Genomic DNA, 21,726 nt, shown 5'->3' with positions numbered 1-21,726 from the left:
GCATAAAGCGCTTGAGCCGCTTTATTTATTTATTTAGGTTTTCCCCTCTATCCCGGTGCTGTTCGGCTGCCGCTGCTCTGCCCCGGGGTGGCTCCTCGGCCGCTCTCGGCTCTGGAACAGCGTCCTCCTGCCTGCTGGTCCGGCGCGTTTCTGCTCGGTGGCCGATTGCTTTCCCCTGGCAGGCGGGAGAGGCGGGCCGAGCGCATCGCTCTGTGTCACGGGCGCGATGGCTCCGCAGCGGCGGGCGGCTCCGCGCGGCCCCGAGAGCGGCGGGACAGCGGCTGGGCCGGACCGCGGGGGCCGCCGCCACAGCAGGTACCCGGCGGGGGTGCTGGGTTAGCGGCTGGCACCTCCCTGCGGTAGCGGCGGCTGCTGGCCAGGCCCGGCGGCTGAGGGGAGCGGCCTACGGCAGCGCCGCCGGCTCCTGTGGGAGCGCCTGTGGGAAGGCGACCTGTAACCTCCGGGCAGGAAAGAACCATAAAAATGGCGTGTGTTTATAAATATGTATGCGTACGCTACAAACGAGGGTCAGTCGGGGCACTGGCCTTTGGCCGGGTCTCCCTGGTATCGGTCAGGGCAGCGGCCAAAGCAGTTCCTCACCGGCTGGGGAGCGTGTCGTTCGCTTACGTGGGACTGTTGCTGTGCTCTCTCCCTAGTGCCAGGAAGAGCAGAGGCCAGCAAGAGACACGGTGGAGGTGGCTGAAGGTAGTGTTCCTCCTCTCCTCTGCTGCCGTCGGTGGCCTCCTAAGCTGGAGCTACCTGAGTGCCGAGGACGGGGTCACAGAGGTGCTGGCTCGTCACAGTGAGAACCTACGGGACAAGTTCATTGAGATCCCCTGCTCCGAAGACTATGACAGCCACAAAAGATTTGAAGGTATTTAGATAGGATTGTCTGAAGTGAGATGAATGATTAATTACTCAAGTGTGTCCAGAGAAGGGCAGCGGAACTGGTGCAGGGTCTGGAGCACAGGTCTGATGGGGAGCGGCTGAGGGAACCGGGGGGGTTTAGTCTGGAGAAGAGGAGGCTGAGGGGAGACCTCATCGCCCTCTACAACTCCCTGAAAGGAGGGTGCAGAGATGGGGGATGAGTCTCTTGAACCAAGGAACAAGCGCCAGGACAAGAGGGAATGGCCTCAAACTGTGCCAGGGCAGGGTCAGACTGGCTCTTAGGAAGTATTTCTTTGCAGAAGGGGTTGTTGGGCGTTGGAATGGGCTGCCCAGGGCAGGGGGGGAGTCCCCATCCCTGGAGGGGTTGAAGAGTCGGGTTGACCCAGCGCTGAGGGATCTGGTGGAGTTGAGAACGGTCAGTGTGAGGTTAATGGTTGGACTGGAGGAGCTTCAAGGTCTTTTCCAACCGAGATGATTCTGTGAAGCAGCCTTCAGATGACCATAACAGGCTGACTGATGTCTAAGTTTGTTAAACTAAATGTATACTACCTAGTATCTCTTCACCTCTGTTGACTCCTGTCTTGAGTTTGTTACTGGTAAATACCATACAGGGTATGGAATGGAACTGATTTAGGATATTGCCTGTGCCGCTTGCATGTGGCAATGGCACAAATGCCAGCTTCTGATACACTTCTTTTGATGCTGCCTACAAAACATTTCTCTTTGTCTTTGAGCTGAGCCTGTTTTCTGTCAAATTTGTATTTGCTTTCCCTGGCATTTATTTCTTTAGAGCGTTGGTGTTGGATCTTCTAGAAAAACAGAAGATTTTCATCCTCTCTGATGAACAACAGTGAGAAAACTGCAGTGTGCATGGATAAGCTCTGCTGATGTTCTTTTTCAGATTTGCAAAGGGTATCCTGATAAACAGTTTGAGCTGGTACTGCTGCCAGAGCAGCTCTGCTCTCGCTTTTTGTCAGCCTACCTGTGTGTCTGGCTGTGTGTTGACTGATAAGCTATTGCATCTAAAAAAACCCCCGATAATTCTGAGTTAGTTTTTAGCCAAATCAATTGTCTTATCTGGTTTGTAATGTGGCTGACAAAACACTTGGTAACACAAAGCTGAAGGCAGTGTGAAGGTTGGAAGTGTGACTGCTTGGAGCTGAGGAAGAATAAAGGTGATCAAAGGGCTGGAGAACCTGCCCTATGAGGAAAGACTGAAGGAGTTAAGTCTCTTCTTTTGGAGAAGAAAAGGCTTGGTTGGGATCATATCACAGTATTCCAGTAGTTAAAGGGGTAGCTACAAAGAGGATGGAGTCTCTCTCTTTACAAGTAGCCATGTGGAGAAGACAAGGGGCAATGGGTACACGTTGCACCAGGCAAGGTTTCATCTTGATATGAGAAAGAAATTTTTTTACAGAGAACAGTCAAACACTGGAACAACCTCCTCAGGGTTGTAGTAGAGCCCCTATGGCTGGAGGTTTTCAAGATGCTATTGGACAGGGTGTTAGATCATCTCGCCTAGGCTCCCTTTCCCATGGACCAGGTGATCTTTTGAGGTCCCTCCCAACCTGGGCTGTTCTATGGTTCTATGATTTCTAACTTTATTCCAGTGCCAGTTCTGGTAGAAAGTGTTCACTAAACTGCAGCCTGGATGTGGTGCCCCAAACCTGTGGAGGTAATTTTCCCTGCCCTCTTCAGGTGTCTGGTCCTGGTGGTGTTGGTCAAAAGGCTTGTAACGTAAAACAAAAGTTTTGTGTAGTCTGTGGTCAGATAGTTTTTCCTCAGTACTGCTACTGTAGCATCTTTTTTGGAGGATTCATCCCAAATGTTATTGAGGCTGAGAAAACTGCTGTCAGGAAGCTACCAGCAAGAAAACTTCCTTGGTAGGGGATTTTTTGACTGAGCACATGAAAACACATGTTCTGTTTTAACTTTTCACAGTTACTGTAAGGAGAAACTGTTTCTGGCTTTATTTGTGTACTGTCAAGGCCAGAGAAAAGTGCAGCCAGTGTTGCCACAGATTTGGTAGTTACGATTGAACTAAAAATGTCTGCATTCTGCTACTAGGGCTTCTGCTTATCAAAAGAAACCCCCCAAACCAACAAAACCTTATTTTTCCCTTCCCTGGTTTGCAAGAGGAATTTTCTGAGCTGTGGACTTGTGGTCTTGGCAACCTCATCAGTTCTTCTTTCCATCATAAGGAAGGCAAGAACTTCAAGGATATCTGCCTGGAAGAGGAATGAATGTGTTCTCTATTCTTGTGGTGCTCTGCGGATGCTGACGGCGGGGTGCAGTGTGCCCTCGCCTGGCTTTGTATGAGAATGATTGACATGGCTGGCATCAACCCAGGAGGAACAAAGGGGAGTCATCTGGTGTGAGTTTGTGCTCCCGCTTTCTAATTAGATGTTTGCTTGCTGCTGCTTCTTAACTTATGTGGTTGATTTTGGGTTTTAGCAGATATTTTTACACGTGCTCCCCTGTGCTACGCTTTCTGGAGGAGATCAGTGGTATTAGAAACGTGTGAACATGTGTCTTGTTAAGCGATTAATTGAGTCGTGCTGCGATGATGAACTTTGCTCTTGTTTTTTAACTCTTGTCTCCTGCTGGGTGCCCGCAAGAGGGTGGTGGTGAGCTGCTGAGCCTTGCTGTGCCGGCAAAGCTGAGCTCCCTCCACGTGTGTGCCACTGATAGCTTAGTGAGGCAGTAAATGCGGATTACGGTTTTCTGCCAAACTGGATTCAGCTCTGGAGCTTTAGTCACTTTGGAAATAGCTTTCTATCACTCAATAGCTTTTCATTCTCTGTCTTTACTCTGGCTTGACAGCCACAGCTGCTGGCTCTGTGTCAGAAGGAGGCACATTCCTCTCATCACTTGGTGTCTGATGCTCAGCCATAAAGTTTCCACAGCTAAGATGAGCTTTTATACACCTGTCCCAGCTTCAAACTGAACTAGTGCAACTGAGCTTCTAGTTTGCTTCAAATGATATGATAGTTGGTGTCATAGAGCAGTGGTTTTATTTCCATAGCACTGCCTGCCAGTAAACATGCTTCATACAGAAATAAAATGTGTTATTTTTCAGAGGCCAAGCACTTAACTTACTATATTTGCAGAAGATAGGGTGTTCTGTGAGCACAGTCTCATCTGTGTTTGGAACCCTGTGGCCAGATCTTGGCTATTTCTGTTGCCTTGAGACATGGTTAACTACTTAAAACTACTGTGGCTACTAGTGTGTCTGATGTAACTCCTGTGTAGTCTCTTATGTGTGTTGACATATTGTGTCAGTGTACAAAGCATCCGTGATCACTGCCCAGGAGACAACTTTAAGGTGTTTTTCCAGAGACTAGATCAGTGGATGTGGAAAGCAGAAAAGTCTGTGAGCAGTGGAGGAAAAGGTCTAGCACCTAGACTGCTGGTGTGGTTATGGAGATGGCATCCAATAAATCTTTGCCTCCTCTTGTCCTGCTTTGAGATAGATTGCATTAGGGGAGCATCATGATGGGGCTTTTTTCTCATGTGAATCATGCCAGTCTCAGCAGCATATGGTTCTTGGCCAAGTACCACTTTAAGTAGAAGACAAAGCTGCAGTTGAGGCACTTGGACCCTTGTGTTGCTGTTTTCTGGGTACTGAATAGGATCAGGGGCCATAGAGAGTACTTGTGTTTTTGCATGTTTTGGTATGCTCCTCCTTTACATTGATTGAAAAAATACAACTCTAAGATCCAAAGCCAAGTGCCTTATTAGATAAGTGAATGATTTTGTGTCTGCTAGGCACAAATTTGTGGAAGGTACTGGGTACTTTGTAATACTAAACTGAATTTCTCCTGAGTGCAGATTCTCCGAGTATGCTTTTAACACTTCAGTGCTCCTGTGCACCATGGTCTCTTAGACAAAGATGACACATTTCTTAATGCTAAAATTGTTTTCAGACAAACAGACTGTTCTGATTTTTCCTTAGTATTCATCCAGTCTTTGTGCCTTACTGTTGGTACCTGACTGACTTTACACTGGACTATCTTTTTCTTGCTTTCCTTCTCAGTTTGGAAAAGCTTCTGCTGTTGCCTTCAGAACACCTCCTGCTTCCAGGGCTGTCTTTGCCAGCTCTTTGTCAGAGACCCTAGACATGTAACAACCATCCTAGGTAACCCTGTAGTTTTGCAAAATCTGGACTCTCCAGTACCAACCTTTGCAAAACACTAAGATCTGTGCTATTTGCGGTTGGAAATAGCACAAATCTCCTCTGAAATCAGAAATCTTTGCTAGTGTCATCTTTTAGAATGTTGTACAAAGAAAACTCTATTTAGACAGGTTTGTCTTGGAGTATTGAAATTCTTGTTTGAATTTATTCTTTCCCACCTTTTCTTTCCTTGAACATCAGCTTTCCCTCATCTCTAAGACAATTTTCTTTGCCTTTCAAGCATTAAAGAGACCTTTTCAATAGCAGAAGGAAAATCATTCCTCTTTTCTTGTCTGTATTAGCCAAGAGAGCTTCCTTGTTTTTCTGTGTTCAGCTTTCTCCTGAACTCTTTAAAATCTCATTTTTCTACCAGCCTGTTACCTCAGCCTTTTTTAATCTTGTTTTGTAACAGAACTATAAAAAAGTGTACTGCCAATATCCAAATTTATGCTTCATGAAATTGTTGACATCTTTATATCCAACAGAACGTTGCATACAGTGTGGAGGTTATGTGATTTGTGATTAATGATTATTGTTCTATAAATCTTTCAGTGGATCTTATGGTTACTAAATAAATGTTTGGCAAAGGTTTTTTTCAGTTCTGGTAATTTAAATTGATTCCTCACTGGCTGTTTTTTTCACATGCACCTGAGTTTAAAATTGGGTGCTGGAAGCTGTTACTGCCTCAGCCATCTGTCTCACCCTTTCACTCTTTAGGTGAGTATTTGCTGGCCTGGAGGCAGAGATGTCTCATCCCTGTCAATTGGCTTCGGAGCTGCCCTTCAGCCTGGCATTCAAAAGTGAATAACTGATTTTAATCTGCCACTGCTGAATGTATGATGGAGCCTTTAAGGTGCAGCAACATAAAATGCGTATGTTTTTGTTAGGGCAGACAGATAGTTTGCAGCATTTGCTGGCCATTACTTGTTGCTTTTCAGAACTGCTCGGCCCTGTGCTCCAAAGGAACAGAGCATTTCCAATGCTTGCATTTTTATTGCAAGATCTGTGCTGTTTAACTTGCAAATTGTTGGTTCCTGGAATTGAGATTGTGGAAATTCTTGCATTTTTCAAAAACTAGGCCTAACCTTTGTGGTTGCAGAGGGGATGTTTACAAGGTGCCTGAAGCATGGCACAGAAGCTCCCCTTCTTCCCACTCCCTCCCCTCCCAAATTTGTAACTTGAAACAACTTCGTGCCTATAAAGCCCCCTGTGGGTTTGAATTGTGTGCCTTTGGGGCTGGTACTGTATTGCAAAGTGTTCTTTAATACGTGAAGCACCTTCAGGTTGCTGCTAGAATTTTCAATTTTTGGGTGCGTTTTTTTATATCAAAGCACTATGGTTTCTGATGAATAGTATGTTTTGATTCTACTCGTTTCTTTAGCTCACAGGGTTGAGAAAAGTGAGCTGGGGGAGCAGTGGTTCTGGTTCATTCTTGTCACAGCACTGGGTTCTGTGCTGGCATTGATAAATGGATACTTAAGAAGGTAATCTCTAGCATTATTTTAGACTGCTAGTTTCCTAGGTCATCTTCAAATAACTTCATGTGCACTTCCTGGAATCTGAATCTTGAGCTGACCTCAGTGAATTGTTGCTGGGTAGTCAGAAAATGCAATTAATTATCTAGGTTGTAAACCAGTTGTTTTGCTGACTTTGAGCTGTGTTTAAACAGTCTGCTTGGTGTGGGTGCCTTTGACTTAAATTTAAACATGCGTCAAACAAGGGACTTTTCCCAAGCAAGGAAACAGGGTGTATAATTTGGTATGCTGCTGTCAGTATGCAGCCTGTTCACCCACACATCTCTTTCTCATTTCTTCTCTCTCTTCTTGAAACGCTGGTGTAATTGGAGGGCTATATCAGGGTATATCCAGGAAGATGGAGTGGAAATTCCTACAAAGCACTTGTGCTGTGGCAAAATTTCTCTTTCTGTCAGTCTATGGACATTGTTATCATTAGTTGCTTTTGGTCAGAACAGACTGATGCCTTTGATTTGCATGGGTGAATAAATTGATTTATCTCCAGGAGTTCACCCCCCTTGTGTTCTGATAAACAAATAATACTTGAAGAGGAGCTCAGTTCAGCAACAGTAATATTGGCAGGTGTCAAAAAATAACACTCATCCCAATTTTTCTGTGGCTTGACATCTATATGTGGATCTGCCCCGGTGAAGTGCCAAGTGTGACATCTCAAGGTCTTTGGTGGCTCAAAATTGATCTTATTTCTTTTTGCCTGAAGACTGTTGTGGACCAGACTTCTAATTTCATAAGAACTTTCATATATTCTTCAACTGGAACTCTTAGTGCTGGCTTTTTTCTATGAGCTTTTAAAATGTAACGTTAGATTTCTTAGCAATGAATTTTCAGAGACTCTTTTTTTATCATACATGTCCAAGCTGTGTGATTCAAGGCACTTTTGTACAAAGTCTCATATAAAGAGCTGCCCCTCAAGGTATATTTGTATAGATACCCCATACAGAATCGTATTTTCTTCCTTTTGACTCAGGGGTGGGGGAAGGGGATTGAGCAAATCTGAAATACGCTGCTTTTATTCTCCTGGCAGTACAGTTGGAATGTTCAAATTCATTGCTTTTATTGTTACCATGGCTTTTCCAGTGACTTCCAGTGGACAAATACAATGGTTCTTAGCACTTGACTCCAGGAATCTCTGTTAATAAACTGTGTGATTTGGGTTGTATACTGAATCATAAGTTAAATTCAGTTCTTTGTGTTAATACAGGAACAGGCATGTATTGATACTACATAAAGAGCCTATACCTGTTCAGGAACCCTTGTTATTAGTAGTATCTTCATGGCTTGAACTGTTTGTGTCCTAATTTAATTTTTTCAGTTTTTCTTTTGTCAGGTAGTGGTTTCACTTCTGCCTGAGTAGCATTCTCTCTTTTCTGTTACTAGCACAGTGGTGCTCTGGTGTTACGTCCACTGCAGTCTGCATCCAAGTAGGTCTTGTCTTCTGCATCTCGTTCTTCTCCAGGGCAATTGAGTTTCTTTATCCTATTGAGACTGTTTGGTTTTGGGAGAGAGCTCTTTTCATGCTGTGTATTGTACCTAAGAGTGGTGTGTACTGGACCTTTGTCTGAGTTGAAGACATACTTGGACTGTAATAGAAAACATTTTGTATATGGACACATGGTGTTAAGGAGGTTTAGTTGCTAGAGATCTTGGCTGGCTTTGGAACTGTCAGCCTGGGATGGAAGGACCCATGTGGCACTGCTGAGCTTGCCAGTTCTTGCCCTGCCTGTCCAAAGGCTAGAATAGAGTGTGTAAGATGAATTTGTCTAAAATCATCTTCCTTTCACGGACCACTTATATAAATAGGAGCTTTTGTTTTCACTACTGCACTTGGGAAGAAGAGGAAGAATCACTGGATCTGTCTGTCTTGCTGCATGTACATTGAGATACAGATGTGTCTGATACCGACTTACTAAACAAAGGCCAACTTCTCTAGCTTGAGGTGGTAGAGGTGCAAAGGAACATCAGTAAGTCAATTTGAATCCCAAAGTTTGTAACAAACTTGTAAAGCCTTGTAACAAACAAGGTTTCTAAGCATTATTTTCAGATCAACAGGACAAGTAGTTCACTTTAAAGGCACGGTATTGCTGTGCATTTTGCTGAGCCTGAGCACTGGAGGCTCTGGGTCACGCACGACAGCCACAGCTCCAGTGGCTGTGCTGCTTTGGGTGTTGAGATTCATTCCTTTTACTTTGTCTCCATTCTGTTGAATTGCATTATGGACATGGCAGGAAATAACTTGTCAGCCATGGCAGGGAAAGTGATGTAGCTTAGAGGAGTCCTGGGCTCTTGAATCTATGGAGAAGCAACAATGACAGTGGCTGGCTTGTCTTCTTTCTGATTGCGGTGCAAAACACATCAAAATAGAGATGTAACTTTCTTGTAGTTTAAGTGATCTAAAATATTCTGAGGTTGCCAGTATCCCTTCTGAATGTTGTGACTCTGAAAGAGGAGTAGGAGAGTATTTGTTGGAACTTGCTTTGAACCTTGTTTGAAATACGATCTTTTCTTTTTTCTCTTCCTCTTTGTTCCAGGGTGCACTCCTAGAAAGTGTGGAAGAGGTGTGACCGATGTAGTAATCACAAGGGAAGAAGCTGAAAGAATGCGTAGGTAATTTTTCTTTTAGCTCTTTCAACTTTTATGAGCAATTACTTTAATGGCAGTGTGTGCCAGGGTTTAAGGTGTAGCACAAGGCTCATTAGCAGGAAGGTGGGTTAAGCTGGTTAAAACACTAAACTTTCTTTTTAAAAGCCATTTTCCATTTTTTTGTAGTGGAGGCAGTTCTCTTTCATACAGAGTGCCTAGCTCTTTGGGGCATGAGCATTGTAGAGAAAAAGGGAAAATTAAATGAGTTTTAAGGGATTTTCACTACTTCTGTTTGGCATTTAAAAACAGAACAAAACAACATAAGCCTCCTTTCAGCTGAGTCTCTTTCTGGGTAATTATGAGCTAGTGCTGACCCTGTAGTTCTCTATGAACACTAAATGATGAGTTTTAATCAAATAGTAGGAGACTGTCAAATTATGCAGTTAGAAAAGTTATCAGCCTCTCTGAGTGTGATTTGCATTTGATAATCCTGTCAGTGGGGGATATCACTGTAATGCTTGAAGTGATATGCAGCTGTGTAAGTGCTTTGTTCACTGGTTGGGCCGGCCACTCTGTGACTTCCAATTCATCCGGGCTCCTGATTTTGATGGAGTGTTTCTGTATTGTACAGGTTAATTTGTACTGCCCCTAAGAATCAAGATCTGGGTCTTTTTTATGTTTAATCTTACTTGGCCAAAATGTATTTGAAAAACAGTGTTTTGGGGATTTGTGGAAGAGGGCTACATCTCAGAAATGTTCTGTAACATAGATACTTTATTTTCATGACAGGCTGCAAGATTCAGTTTCAAATAAATAGCAGCTTCTATTAACTCAATTGGGTTATATCTGATGCATCAAATACCACTTACTGAATAGTTACATGCTGTAAATAATGACATTAAAGGACAAAGTAATTTGACTTCAGTTCTCATCTGAGGTTATTGTTTTGCCTGCAGAATAGCAGAGAGGGGACTGTCCTTGGGAGGATCTGATGGAGGGGTGAGCAGTGTCCTGTTACTTTTTACATTCTTTTACTGCCAAGGCAAAATATAAATGTGTTTCTGGGGCTCGAGGAGAGAAGATGGAGAATTTTTCCTTTTGTTCAGACTCAGAAAAATTTGTTTGGAACCTCTCTCCCATTAATACTTCTGCTAGTGGTGTAATTTGTGACTTCTGCAATATAGTTTACATTTTCCTATTATTCAGTTTAGTTATTTCCAGCACCTCCCTTGAACTGATTTTGTCTTCTCCATCTGGAAACAGTTAATGTAGCAGAACTGCACAAGTTTGACTTCTGAAACTAAATTACAGTGGTTCACAGCATCGTGTAAAGACTTGTTTAGTGACAAAAATGCCATGTAATGTCTTAAGTAGACCTTTGAATAAAATTCTTTAAAAATGAAGACAAACCCACTTCTCTTTAACAAGCACACTTATTTTCATTTCTTTCCTCCTGTCTTGTTCTCAGGATGTTTTTGTGTGTGAACAGAAACTGTTTCTTGAGTATTTGTAAACACAACCACTTTAGGCCTCTGCTGAATTAGGGCATATATTAGCAGAAAAGGAGAAAAGGTTCAATGAAAAAATAAGACATCCTTGTGATTGCTGAGAAAGACCTGCAAAAAATATAACCCGAGAAATTTAAGCAGTGCTGCCCATCTGAAACAATATATTTAAAAGATTTAGCATCCTCTGTTCAGTTCTATCAGGATCCCTTGGATTTTTTTCAGTTCTGTGGTTGTGTAATTTGCCACTTTGCCTAGATTGCTCTGCCTGTTGGGACCTCCGGCTTAACTCCTGTCATTAGTTCTGTCAAGTTGGTTTCCTATCCTGTTCTGTTGGGACCTATGTGTGATTTTTTTTGTTAGACTTCCACAAAGAGGCATTAGAAGGGCAGTGTATAACACAGAGAGCTTCATGGATTTGGACCACAGAAAGCTGATGTCTAGCGGGGGATCAGGGAACTGGGGAAACTGAGGCAGAGAAAGCTTGGAAGAGACATGAGGGGAGGTAAACTCGCTGCACAATGCACAGAGCTGGGCAGGGGTCCTGAGCTGGCTTACTTGGATGACAAGCCAGAGTATTAGCCAAATATAAATCTATCCTCTACATAATTCAGAAGCATTGTTTTTTTTTTAAAGGGGAAGGAAATGGGGAGGAAAAAGAAGATCCTATTGCTGCAGTAAAATAAGACTGTTAAGAAATCGGATGTCCATTCAGAGGTGTGGGCCCTGATCCAAGCCTTCTCACATTTCTCATAATCAGTAAATGTGAGAAAGTTATTGCATGCTGCTACTCCTTAGGGAAAGGTGCAGGGAGAAAGTTGTGTAGTACTGCATTGAGACCTTATTCAAAATAGTGCATAAACACTGCCAGATGCTAAAAACAAGAGCTGAGAAGCCTTTAAATACAGTCTCTTTACTTAGTTTCTTTTATGCCTCTTTCTCCCCTCTTCTGCCATTTTCTTCCTTTACAATGTGCATGCTTGTATTCCCTATGTCATGGAGTGAATCTTTTTCCGATAGTGCTATCTTGGCTCCCAGATATCATTAAATACCAATGGATGTGTGGTGGTGATGTATAGATGAAACTGTCTTTCTTCATTTGAGCCTTTTCTCTTTTCAAATCTCTTAACCTGTATAGCATACAGAATGTTTCAAGTCTTACTTCATCTAGCTACTTTGCCTGTATGCCTCTCAAGCTTCAAGCCTGTTGGATTAGGTCTGGCTTGTTGCTTTAGACTTCTTAGTCTTTAGAGTGTTTGAATAATTCTGTCTAATTTTGTCTGCTGTTCTAATTTTTTCCTTAAAAATTCCTTAAATAACTCATTGTTTCTGTTTAATTTTTTTTAATTCTTCATTTAGCCCCTTTGATCTCTCCACTATTCCAAATACAACTTCTTTAGATTTCTTCTGGGGTCCAGACTGCATTTCCTTTTTCTCTGGTTTCTTAACCCCTTTTTAAGCCACGTGTCTGATTTTTTTTTTTTTCTTTTTTTTTGGTCTGTCATACTTCTTACATTTTTGAATTCACAGAAGCTGATTTGTGTTTGTGTAACTGGATATAATTCATTAATTTAAGGACACAAACTGCAAGTTTAGGACTCTGTCAATTCTCTCCCCTCTTTGTTTGCTGCCTGTTCTGCTTCCTTGAGGACTGAAGGATAGCACAAAAACTTGTTTCCCTTTCCAGCCTTTTGTGTTGAGAAAGTCCTTGCAAACATCTGAATTATTGAAATCTCCCAGGAGTCATGCCCCAGTTGTCATGCTGAGCTTTCTTTTTTATCTTCCTTTGTAATTTTTTCTAGATTTTTACTTATTTACGCACACACAGAGAGTGAGACAAGAAGCCGTTGTTATCTTCTAGTCTAACTTTCAACAGCATGCAAACAGGAGCATCTCCATCAGTATGCTGTTTTCACTTGTATGTCCCTGTAAAATAGTTTTATACTCTGTTCCTCATTCACAGAATGTGATTTGCATTAGTTCTCTTGATGTTCAAGGCCAGGTTGGACGGGACTTTAGGCTACCTGGTCTAGTGGAAGGTGTCCCTGCTCATGGCAGGAGGGTTGAAAGTAGATAGTCTTTAAGGTCCCTTCCAACCCAAACCATTCTAGGGTTCTATGTTTGCCTCAGCTTAGGCTTTTTCTTCTTTATAAAGATAATGACCTTTTCCTTTCTTCCCTACTTAAGATTTTCTTGCACACTACCCCTGCTTGCATTACCACTTCAGTCATGACTCATTCATTCACGTCTTTGTAGGTGCTGCCGTCATAACATCTCTCCAGTGTAAAAGAAAGACTCATTCACTATCAGATCTATTGGCACTTACTTAGAAGTCCCAGAAAAGAAATCCCTGGTGCAGCCAGTCAGCTGCAGTCTGTTTCCTGTGTTGTAGCAAAACTGGCAGGAGTAGCCACCCAGACCTCCCTTTTGCAGGGGAAAATTAAATGCCTTAATCACTGAGAGAAGCAAACTGTAGCTGTGATGCCAAACAAGGGTTTCTGATGTGGGCCCACTGACCCATGCATACAACAGTGTTTCTGCAGAAGATAATACTCCTTATTCTGCTTTCAGCCCTCCCAACCAAACTCTGAAGTTCTGAAAAGATCAGCTTTGCATTTTCCAGGGGGAGGGTAAAGCTTCTGCGTAATATATGTCCTATTCCATACCTCTACTCCAGGCTGCATAGTTTTCTTCCTTCATAATTAGCCTCTTGATATAGCACTGAGGAAACACATACTTGTCAGGAGTGAAAGACATACCTGGCAGTGTGTCTTTCAATTTGCTTTTGTGTGTAATTACCTGGACTTAACTCTAGGAAGCTGGAGAGCAACTGCTTGTCTCTAATTTATATCTAATGTAAACTTGTACTGGACACCATAGCCAAATATTGTGTTTAATTTCCACAGTAATAACCTGTGACTCCAGCTATCTGAGTGATGTAGAGATCAGATTAATTATGAGACAAGTGAAAGTTTTAAAAGGCCTTACCTTAGGAATGTAACCCTGGCCCCTCTACTCTCAAGATTCAAGTAGGGAAGGGTATTTAAAGGTGGTAGTGTTTTGAGAGTCTGCATAAGACTGCCTGAGGTGACAGCAAGTTTGATGCTGCCCAGGAATTGGTGGCCATGTAGAACTTCCATTGCTCTTCCTGCTTCTCAGCTCGAGTGTGTGAGTGTTCCCATGGGAAGAGTGGGGAAGGTTTTTTGAGCTCTACCAGCTTCTCTGTAGACATTCTTCTCTTGGGCAGTGTGTCTGTTTTCTTGAAAAATCTCACTTAAAACTTCTTAAGGGGTGGAGGAAGAAGGTGGATTTACTATAGAAGTGAATGTATATTTAATGGTTGGCAGTCCTCTTTAGTGAAGATCAAAGGCAGGGCCTGTCATGCTTTGCAAGATGGGGAAATAAAGCCTTTTTGCCCTATGCTAAGATGTGGTGGTTACTTGCATGTTCTTTTTAAATCTTTTTAGCAGTAAGAGGGTGGAGAATGTGAGACTAATAATACTGAAGATCCAAAAGAACATATATTTGTGCTTTATTTTTTTTTAAAGGAAGTTCAATTTCATTTTTGTGGAAGTTCTGTAAACCAGGATATTGGGCTAGTTCTGTTAAACAGTCTCTTGAACTAGGTGTGTTTTGCAGTATTCCTGCCATCTTTAGATAAACTTTGTAGAGCTTTCAGCCTGGGAATAGTGACCTGAATTGCAGGCTTGATGCTTGGTCAGATAACTGAACTTGAAGTAATGGTGTTGACACAAGCTTCCACCAAGGTATTCTTCTCAGTGTAGGAAATGATGCTGAAAATGTTTAATGTTCTGAAGTGGCAGAGGCCAGAATAAATATTTCCGTTTCTTTCCAAGGTATCTGTTAAACAAATAGTTCCGTGCTCGTGTTAATCAAGTCTCTGTCTACGTTTGGTATTCAGTTACCTTCCTCTGTCTGAAACAGCCCTGAAGAATATTCTGCCTTTTTTTCAGATTCCCTTTTCGGTCATCTTCACCTGGCTTCTCTAGGCTTTATCTTGTAGCTATTATCTTTTCAACTGTGCATACATACAGTTCTTGGGGGTGTCTTTTATTGACTCATTTGGTCATTTAGGATCCTCCCAATTGTAATCATCTGGAGCTTGAGGAACGAGAAGAAATGTGTATGTTTGGAAGGCATGTTGAAAGTATTTGAAAGGCAATTTGTTTTTAAATTAAATTAATCTTTTCAGATGCATCCTGCTGCTTTTCCTTATAATCTACTTCAGCATGATCACAAGCATATTTTTGAAGCTACACGGAGTTTTACTTCTTCTAGCAGTAGCTTAGATTACTGTACAGAAACCAATAAATGAAAATATTTTGCTTCTGAAGCTTGAGTAAAGCGTATTACAAGAGCTGCTGTTGCATGAGTGTGAGATGACTTGTTTCCATAACAGTCCTCTGAAGCTTTTGGAGAACTTATGTGAGCAAGGGAGGTCTGAAAAGCTCATGCTATGTCCACTTGAATAGCTTGTTACTTAATATATTTTTAGAGCTTTGCTCAGGGGTAAATAAAATGATTTGGGTAGGTTTATTAAAAGAAGGTTGTTACTGTCTCTTTTAAAAGGAGACTGTAATGGAGTTCCCCTGATTCAGGTCTGAAGTTCAGAGCAATTGAGCCTGTAGCAATTTTCTTTTGCTGAGAGACTGTCATGGATGTCTTCTTCCAACGTGATCCAGAGGAGGAGGGAGAGAAGTGCTTTGAGCCTAGAGGTGAACATGAGGCTGTGTTGCTAGCCTGGCTTGCAGCTCTGACGTGCCTGTGGACTGATGATTTGCCACTGGTCATTCACAAGCCTGTCTGTGTTTGGGTGAAGATACACAGTGGCTTCAAACAGTACTGTTCCAACCATGGCCAGAAATTCTTGTTGCTCATAAGATGGAAGTTATCATTCTTTCCAGACAGCTCACCTATTGGTGGAATTATTGTTTGGATTGTGTTAGAATAATGTGAATGGTATGTGGTGCATCAAGAAATGCCAAATTCCAAGACGAGTGATTTTGCCCGGATATTGTATATCAAAGATGTCATTACTTTGGTGCCGGTCAGGTTAATTAACTGTTGCTACTTGATATTTCCAGTATAAAAAAAAGAGAGACTGCTATTAAGCAGTCGTATTTTTAAATACTGTTTAACTGATGCAAAACAAATATGTATTTTGCGGACAGTAAGGGACACACAAAAGTGTACTTTATTCAATTTAGAGAAATAATTTAGAATCCTGAGAGGTAGCTCTCTACCCTGGCAAATCTAAATACTAATCTTTTTAGCTTGGTCTGGAGTTCAGCAGAAGTGTTTGGCTTGAGTCGGATGAAGAGATGGATTGAATTTTCATATGTAAAAACTTTTCACTCTTTGGTTTTCTTTTACAGTGGTTTAGAAATTGAGGAAAAGTTCAGCTGTAGTAAGCCTCAGAATTAAAATTGTTCTTTTTTTACATAGACTTTTATGTCCATATTAAATATGAGGTATACAGGAACTCATGCTGAAGAAGTTTTAATAACAAATGTTGGTCAAGATAAATATTGGTGCTGCTATTTGAGCGTTTCACAAATACTGGAAAATTAGTCATCTTTGTGTGGAAGGGAAATGTCTTCAAGAAGGGATCCAGGAACACAGTGTCTTACCCCTAGCCCATGGGTGAAGACTGGCAATTCTGTATGTCAGATTTGAATCTCAGGAACAGCTGTCCTATGCTTTTTTCATAGCACCTTAATATTTTGTGCAGCTATACAACAAACTGAGGGAGGTTTGTAGTTGTCAAGTAAGCATTAGTACTGTGAACCCAAATGCTAGAAACTAATATTTTTACTTGGGAGGCTGTGGAAAGTGAGAGCCAAATTGGGACAGTTATTAAAGGTCATAGTTAAATAATGAAAAAACCTTTTCATGCTCACTTTTCCTCCTTTTTTGTTTCCTTTCCCAGGCATCAATTTTGGACTTGCACTCTGGAGCTCTTTCACTGGGGAAGCATTTTGTGAATCTGTACAGGTAAAATGGAGCTGTGGCTTGCTGCCTCTCTTGTTATCCTACACCTTTAGTGCTCATCGCCTTTTCAAATTTCTTAAGCCCTGTGGGTTGGGGTTAGTAATGACAAACTGTAGAAGTTGGCTAGAGTCACCACAGTTTCCATGACTGGTTAAAGAGCTTTTGTGGCATGAAAACCAATCTTTTGTTGAACTGGGCTCTTTGAAAGCTACCATTACCTTTATTTTCAGACTTCCTCTTGCACCAGTAAATAATAGTATTTTTTTCATGGTTATAGTCTAGTTTGTCAGCAGTGGAAGAAATCAAGTAGTTTGAACTCTTAAAAACTTGTATCCACATACTTATTTCATGATAGGGGAGGGGATTTTTTTTCATGCCTGGGGAATCCCATTATCAGTTGATGCATCTTGATCCTTTAATCTTTTAACATTTAATCTTTTAGCAATACTTTTGGAACATCATGCTCAAAAGCATTTGTAGCATTTTTTGTGTCGTGTGTTCACTTTTTAATTGTGGATAAAGCACAGATGGGGGTGAGAATGCATCTTGATATTACTTAGGCAGTCTGATTCAGCAACTCTTTTAGGCTATTCTTTATTTTTCAGGTACTTTGGGGACAAAATTCAAGACATCTTCACAGAAGAGGATTTTGCATTATATCGGTAAAGATTTTCAGTAACTGCTAAATGAACCACAAAATATAACTTAGTATTTTTTTGTAGAGTGCAGGTTGGGAGGGGATTGTCCTTTAGATTCAGACATACAATTGATTTTGCAGCTCAAAACAGTAATCTCTGAGAATTAAGATGCCATGAGGAAAATAAGTAAAAGGACCTTTTGGTGACTACCTGATAAATAACATCTGCTGCTTTGAACTTAGCTGCATTACCAATGTCAGGACAGTATTGATGGTGTAAATGTAATCAGAAAGATGGCAGCACCGCACACTTTCCTTTCTGTGTAAGGGGTTGATGCCAGCCCTGCAAGCAAGGAGAGCTGCTTCATCCGAGTTCTGTGATTATTTGCTGGAACGTTATAGCTGGGGTGTAAAATCCTTCAGCATTAACTCCGATTTCACCCATTTTATCCAAGAGGTGTTGTTTTAGATGATAAAGACAATCCTATGCTATTATTACATTAGGAACTTGGGGTTTTTTGGGTGAGGTGTAGCAAAACATTAAAAATGGTAAAGCAGGAAGGAGAAGGACTTCAAATTACTAATGTTCTGGCTAGAGAAGCAGAGCATACTTTCCCTCTAAGAAGCCAGAATATGAAATAGCGCTATAATGTAATAGCTTTGGCATCTGATGTTTTTAGTTTTCCTGTAGACCTGCTCATATACTTAACGAAGACAACAAACATAATGAGTTCCATGTGTCTGTGAAGGTGTGTGGCAAAAGTTTAGGAACAAGCATTCTTTGTTGACTAGACACAATAAATCTTTAGTTACGCATTTCAGTTGCTTTCTCGTAATTTAAAATGTACCTGGCTTGAACACTTTAACTCTTTTGGTCTTTTTTCCTTGCCTTTGTGAAGGAATATGACCTCCCTCTAGTGGTGGAAGTAGTATTAAGTAGCCAAATAGGTTCATAGGTACAGTAATTTTGTCTTAAAATATTAACAATTTAAAGCTTATTTTTATTCAACAGCTCTTTTTAGATACTGTTGTATTTATAGATAAACTTCGTTAAAGTGTATATACTTCTGCTCCCAAAATAGCAAAAATGAGATGCTTGCTTGATTATTAATGAACTTTGACTGTACAAAGAAAATACATAGTTTCTGCCTCATCAAGATAGTGGAGAATATTTTGAAAATAGTCTTTGTTTGCCTTCCGTTCTATAGAAAATCAGAGAATCTGTAGAAATAACATGAGTGTAGGGATGGAATGTCTTAAGAATCTTTCTGTTTCCCATAAACAGAACCATTCAGTTTTTCAATAATTTTTATGAAATTCTGATTCTTACACTGACATGAGAGCTGCTAGGGAATGTTGATATTCTGTTGGCATTTCATGCTGATATAGGGGATGTTTCAGTCACTGGATATGAATCTAATACAAAATATATTATTAAATGCTTCTTTTCGTATTAATGGCAGTACTTTAATATGGACTGTAGTACCTTATATCCTTAATTAATGCTTTTATGCTATTCTTGGGAGTATTTATCTTCATTACTTTCACTTACTTACCAAGGTCAGTTTAAAAATACACTCTTGAGAGAAATAACTAAATGTAATTCATGTCTTAAGTATTACTGATTGTAACAACAACAAATCCTGAGTAGGCATTCTGAGCCAGGAGGCTGGTTTCCAAACTGTCTCTGTCAAGATTATGTTGCTTCAGAATCAATTATGGTTTCTAGGCTGATGCTTTAACCACCATCTGCCAAGCATATTACAGCAATTCCTCGTTTCGCATAATAGATGCATCTTTATCCAGAAGAGAGACCTTTAAATCTGGATGCTTAGTTTAAGGGTTGTGACTTCAGCAGAAAACGGCACTATCAAAGATTTATTCCAAAAATCTTAAAATTTATTAAGGTAGAGACACAGAAGGAGCAGAGGAAGAGCTGATAGTTTACTTTCTCCTTTTATTCATTCTGCATGTGTGATTTCTCGCCGTAGAAGAGCACTGCTTTGTCTGCTTGAACTGCCTTTTGGTGCTTTTCACTGGGAACAGTGCAGAGATGCTGACAAGTGGGCTAGAGAAATTGTGTAGTTTTGCAGAGTTTTGAGTGTTCCTGTCACCATACCTGAATTGTGCTTTGCAGTGACTCCTAACAGTGCATTTTTTTGCTGATCTGGCAGAGCTTGTCTTACAGAAACTTTTCTGTGGCACTTTTAGTTCTTTTACTTAGTCCTTTATGCTGCTGGTGATACATTAAGCTGGCAACTTTGCCATCTAGTGAACATCCTTTCTCTTAAGGTGTATGTTCCTTGGAGTTTTAGCTACTTCATTGGCTTTGTTTTCCTTCCTTATCACTCTGACTCCAAAATAGGTTTCAGTAACTACTTTTATAGAATGTGGTGATACAACCTCTTCAGGGAGTTCTGTTCGGCCTTTCCCTGAGTCTGGCCTGTACATTTTGATATTATCCAGTGACTCAGTGCAAATGTACAAGGACTGCTGCTGACAAATGCTGGGAGGGATTCATTTGTTACTTATATTGTTGACTGGGTGCTGTTCTCATATATTTATTGCCATAGCAGAGCTTTGTTTAGTGCATCTGATCAGAGCCAGGGTACATCCTAAGCAGTTTGAATGGTAGAATAGTTGCTGTGTTTATGAAAATGAATGCTTACATTCCCCAGCATAAAGTATTTTCTTTGTAGCTATAGTGCACCAGAGCTCTCCCTACAGTTCTTGATATATGGGGGACATGGAGAAAAAAGTATGAAGAATGAGTGGCCAGGATCAAGAAGGGAGGGGAGGCTCCTGCCTGAGGCTCCTGCTGCCTCTGGGTGCATATGACAAGTGGCTGAGGGAACAATGTGACTCTTACTGTACCAGATCCAAGGTAGCCAGAGTTTCTGGGCTCATTTTTTCCTTCCTTGATAGCACCTTCTAAGCTGAAATTTGGCTTATCTTGTCATGTGATTTACACATGAAGTACAATGTGTTTGTCCTTAAGTATTTCACCAATAGACTACATAGGCTGCCTCTGGAATAGAAAGGAAGGGAATGGAAAGAAAAACTTGCAGTCCTGATATTGATAAATGTTGAAATGGCCAGGTCAGTGGAAAACCAGCTGTACAGAGTTTTTATAGGCTAAAAAGTGACTTTATACTATTTTTGAAAACAGGTACGTGCTGTATTTGGCATACACTGGGCACAGGGTGAGCTGAAGTACAGATGTGTGTGTTCAGATACGTGTTTTATAGGATTCTAGGGAACACTTTGATCTCTAAAAGAAGTCATGCTTTTGCTCCTACTGCAAGGTAAACATTTGATTCCCATCTATAGTGTTTAATATGCTGTTGCAGAGGGACATGAGATACCTTATGGAGTTTGAAGCAGAGTTCATGTTTCCACTGACAAGTTTGTCAACCTGTTGATGACTCATGCAGTGGGGCAAATGTGACTATGTGGAACAAAGGGCAACCCAGATTATCACAAAGCACCCTGCCAAACATGCCTCCTGCAGCACACAGTTATGTTTGCCTTTGGCACCAGACTTGTAAATGGATGGTTTTTACACTTTCTTAGGTCAGCTACAAGCTAAGATCTCCTTGTTATTAGTTACGATAGTGCAATGTAATGTTTTCTAGTAAGATCAGTATTCTGCACCTTAATTCTCCTCTACCCCCTACATTAAGCAGTAAGTTTTTTTATACTTTGTAAGCCTTTCTTAAACTTATTTTGAACTGCAGCCACTTACATATGACGGTGAGAAGTCCTGGTTGTTATTCACATGCATTGAGAAACAGTCTTCCCTTGCATATTTTCCATTTTCTTCTCTAGGTTATAGTGCCAATGTATTTGACTTGACTGATGCCACATTATAAGAAAGCAAATATTAAACACTATTGATGTGTGGAAATAATATCTATGTGCTGGCTCAACTAGGAATTTCATGGAGTTTCTGTAGCTTTTGAGCAGTATGGTACATACTCAAGTTAGAAAAAGCATTTAGGCACTCAAAGGAGCACTCTTTGGAGCTTGTTTCCAGCAAATCTTTGCTGTATGGGATATTCAGTCAAACATCAGTGGAAATCTGTGGCTTATTCATGACTCGTCCCTTTTTTAGTTTTTCTTGTTGATGCTCTATAATTAAGTTGATTCTCTATAATTGCATTACAGTGCAATTAATGTTGTGCATATTTGTAGGCACAGTTTTTGCTGTTTAATAGTTTGTATTAAATATAAATTGCTTGGGCATTTGTTGGAAGTGTATCAGATGACACTCTGTGTATAATGATAGTATTTCATGCTAAAAATTTAGAAGCATCCACAGAATGTGAAGAAACAGGGAGGCTGAGATGGCCTGTCCCTCTTTGCTCCATCATAAGTTTCTGTTGTACCTCTTAAATT

At 41.0% G+C, this 21,726-nt stretch overlaps 1 protein-coding gene across 4 annotated transcripts in view; it reads left to right on the top strand.

Annotated features, from left to right (window-relative positions):
* The first annotated feature begins 109 nt into the window (after positions 1–109).
* The window catches only part of OGFOD3 (2-oxoglutarate and iron dependent oxygenase domain containing 3), a 60,062-nt gene continuing 38,445 nt past the window's right edge, over positions 110–21,726 (top strand). For 3 of the 4 annotated variants that reach the window (XR_012631500.1, XM_074888797.1, XM_074888800.1), the window contains exons 1-6: positions 110–315; positions 657–874; positions 9,123–9,198; positions 10,131–10,173; positions 16,630–16,694; positions 17,297–17,353. Coding sequence is in view for 3 of the 4 variants with exons in the window: in XM_074888797.1 (XP_074744898.1) it covers positions 227–315; positions 657–874; positions 9,123–9,198; positions 10,131–10,173; positions 16,630–16,694; positions 17,297–17,353 (548 nt within the window). In the remaining variant the exon portion in view is untranslated. Of the gene's footprint in view, positions 316–382; positions 528–656; positions 875–9,122; positions 9,199–10,130; positions 10,174–16,629; positions 16,695–17,296; positions 17,354–21,726 lie in introns of those variants that run through there. The other variant, XM_074888799.1, reaches the window with a different exon arrangement.

Source organism: Strix uralensis, chromosome 19 (assembly GCF_047716275.1).
Source record: "Strix uralensis isolate ZFMK-TIS-50842 chromosome 19, bStrUra1, whole genome shotgun sequence".
NCBI classification, from domain to species: Eukaryota; Metazoa; Chordata; class Aves; order Strigiformes; family Strigidae; genus Strix; species Strix uralensis.
Note: the sequence above shows the minus strand (reverse complement) of the source record. Positions and strands in the feature narration are given on the sequence as shown.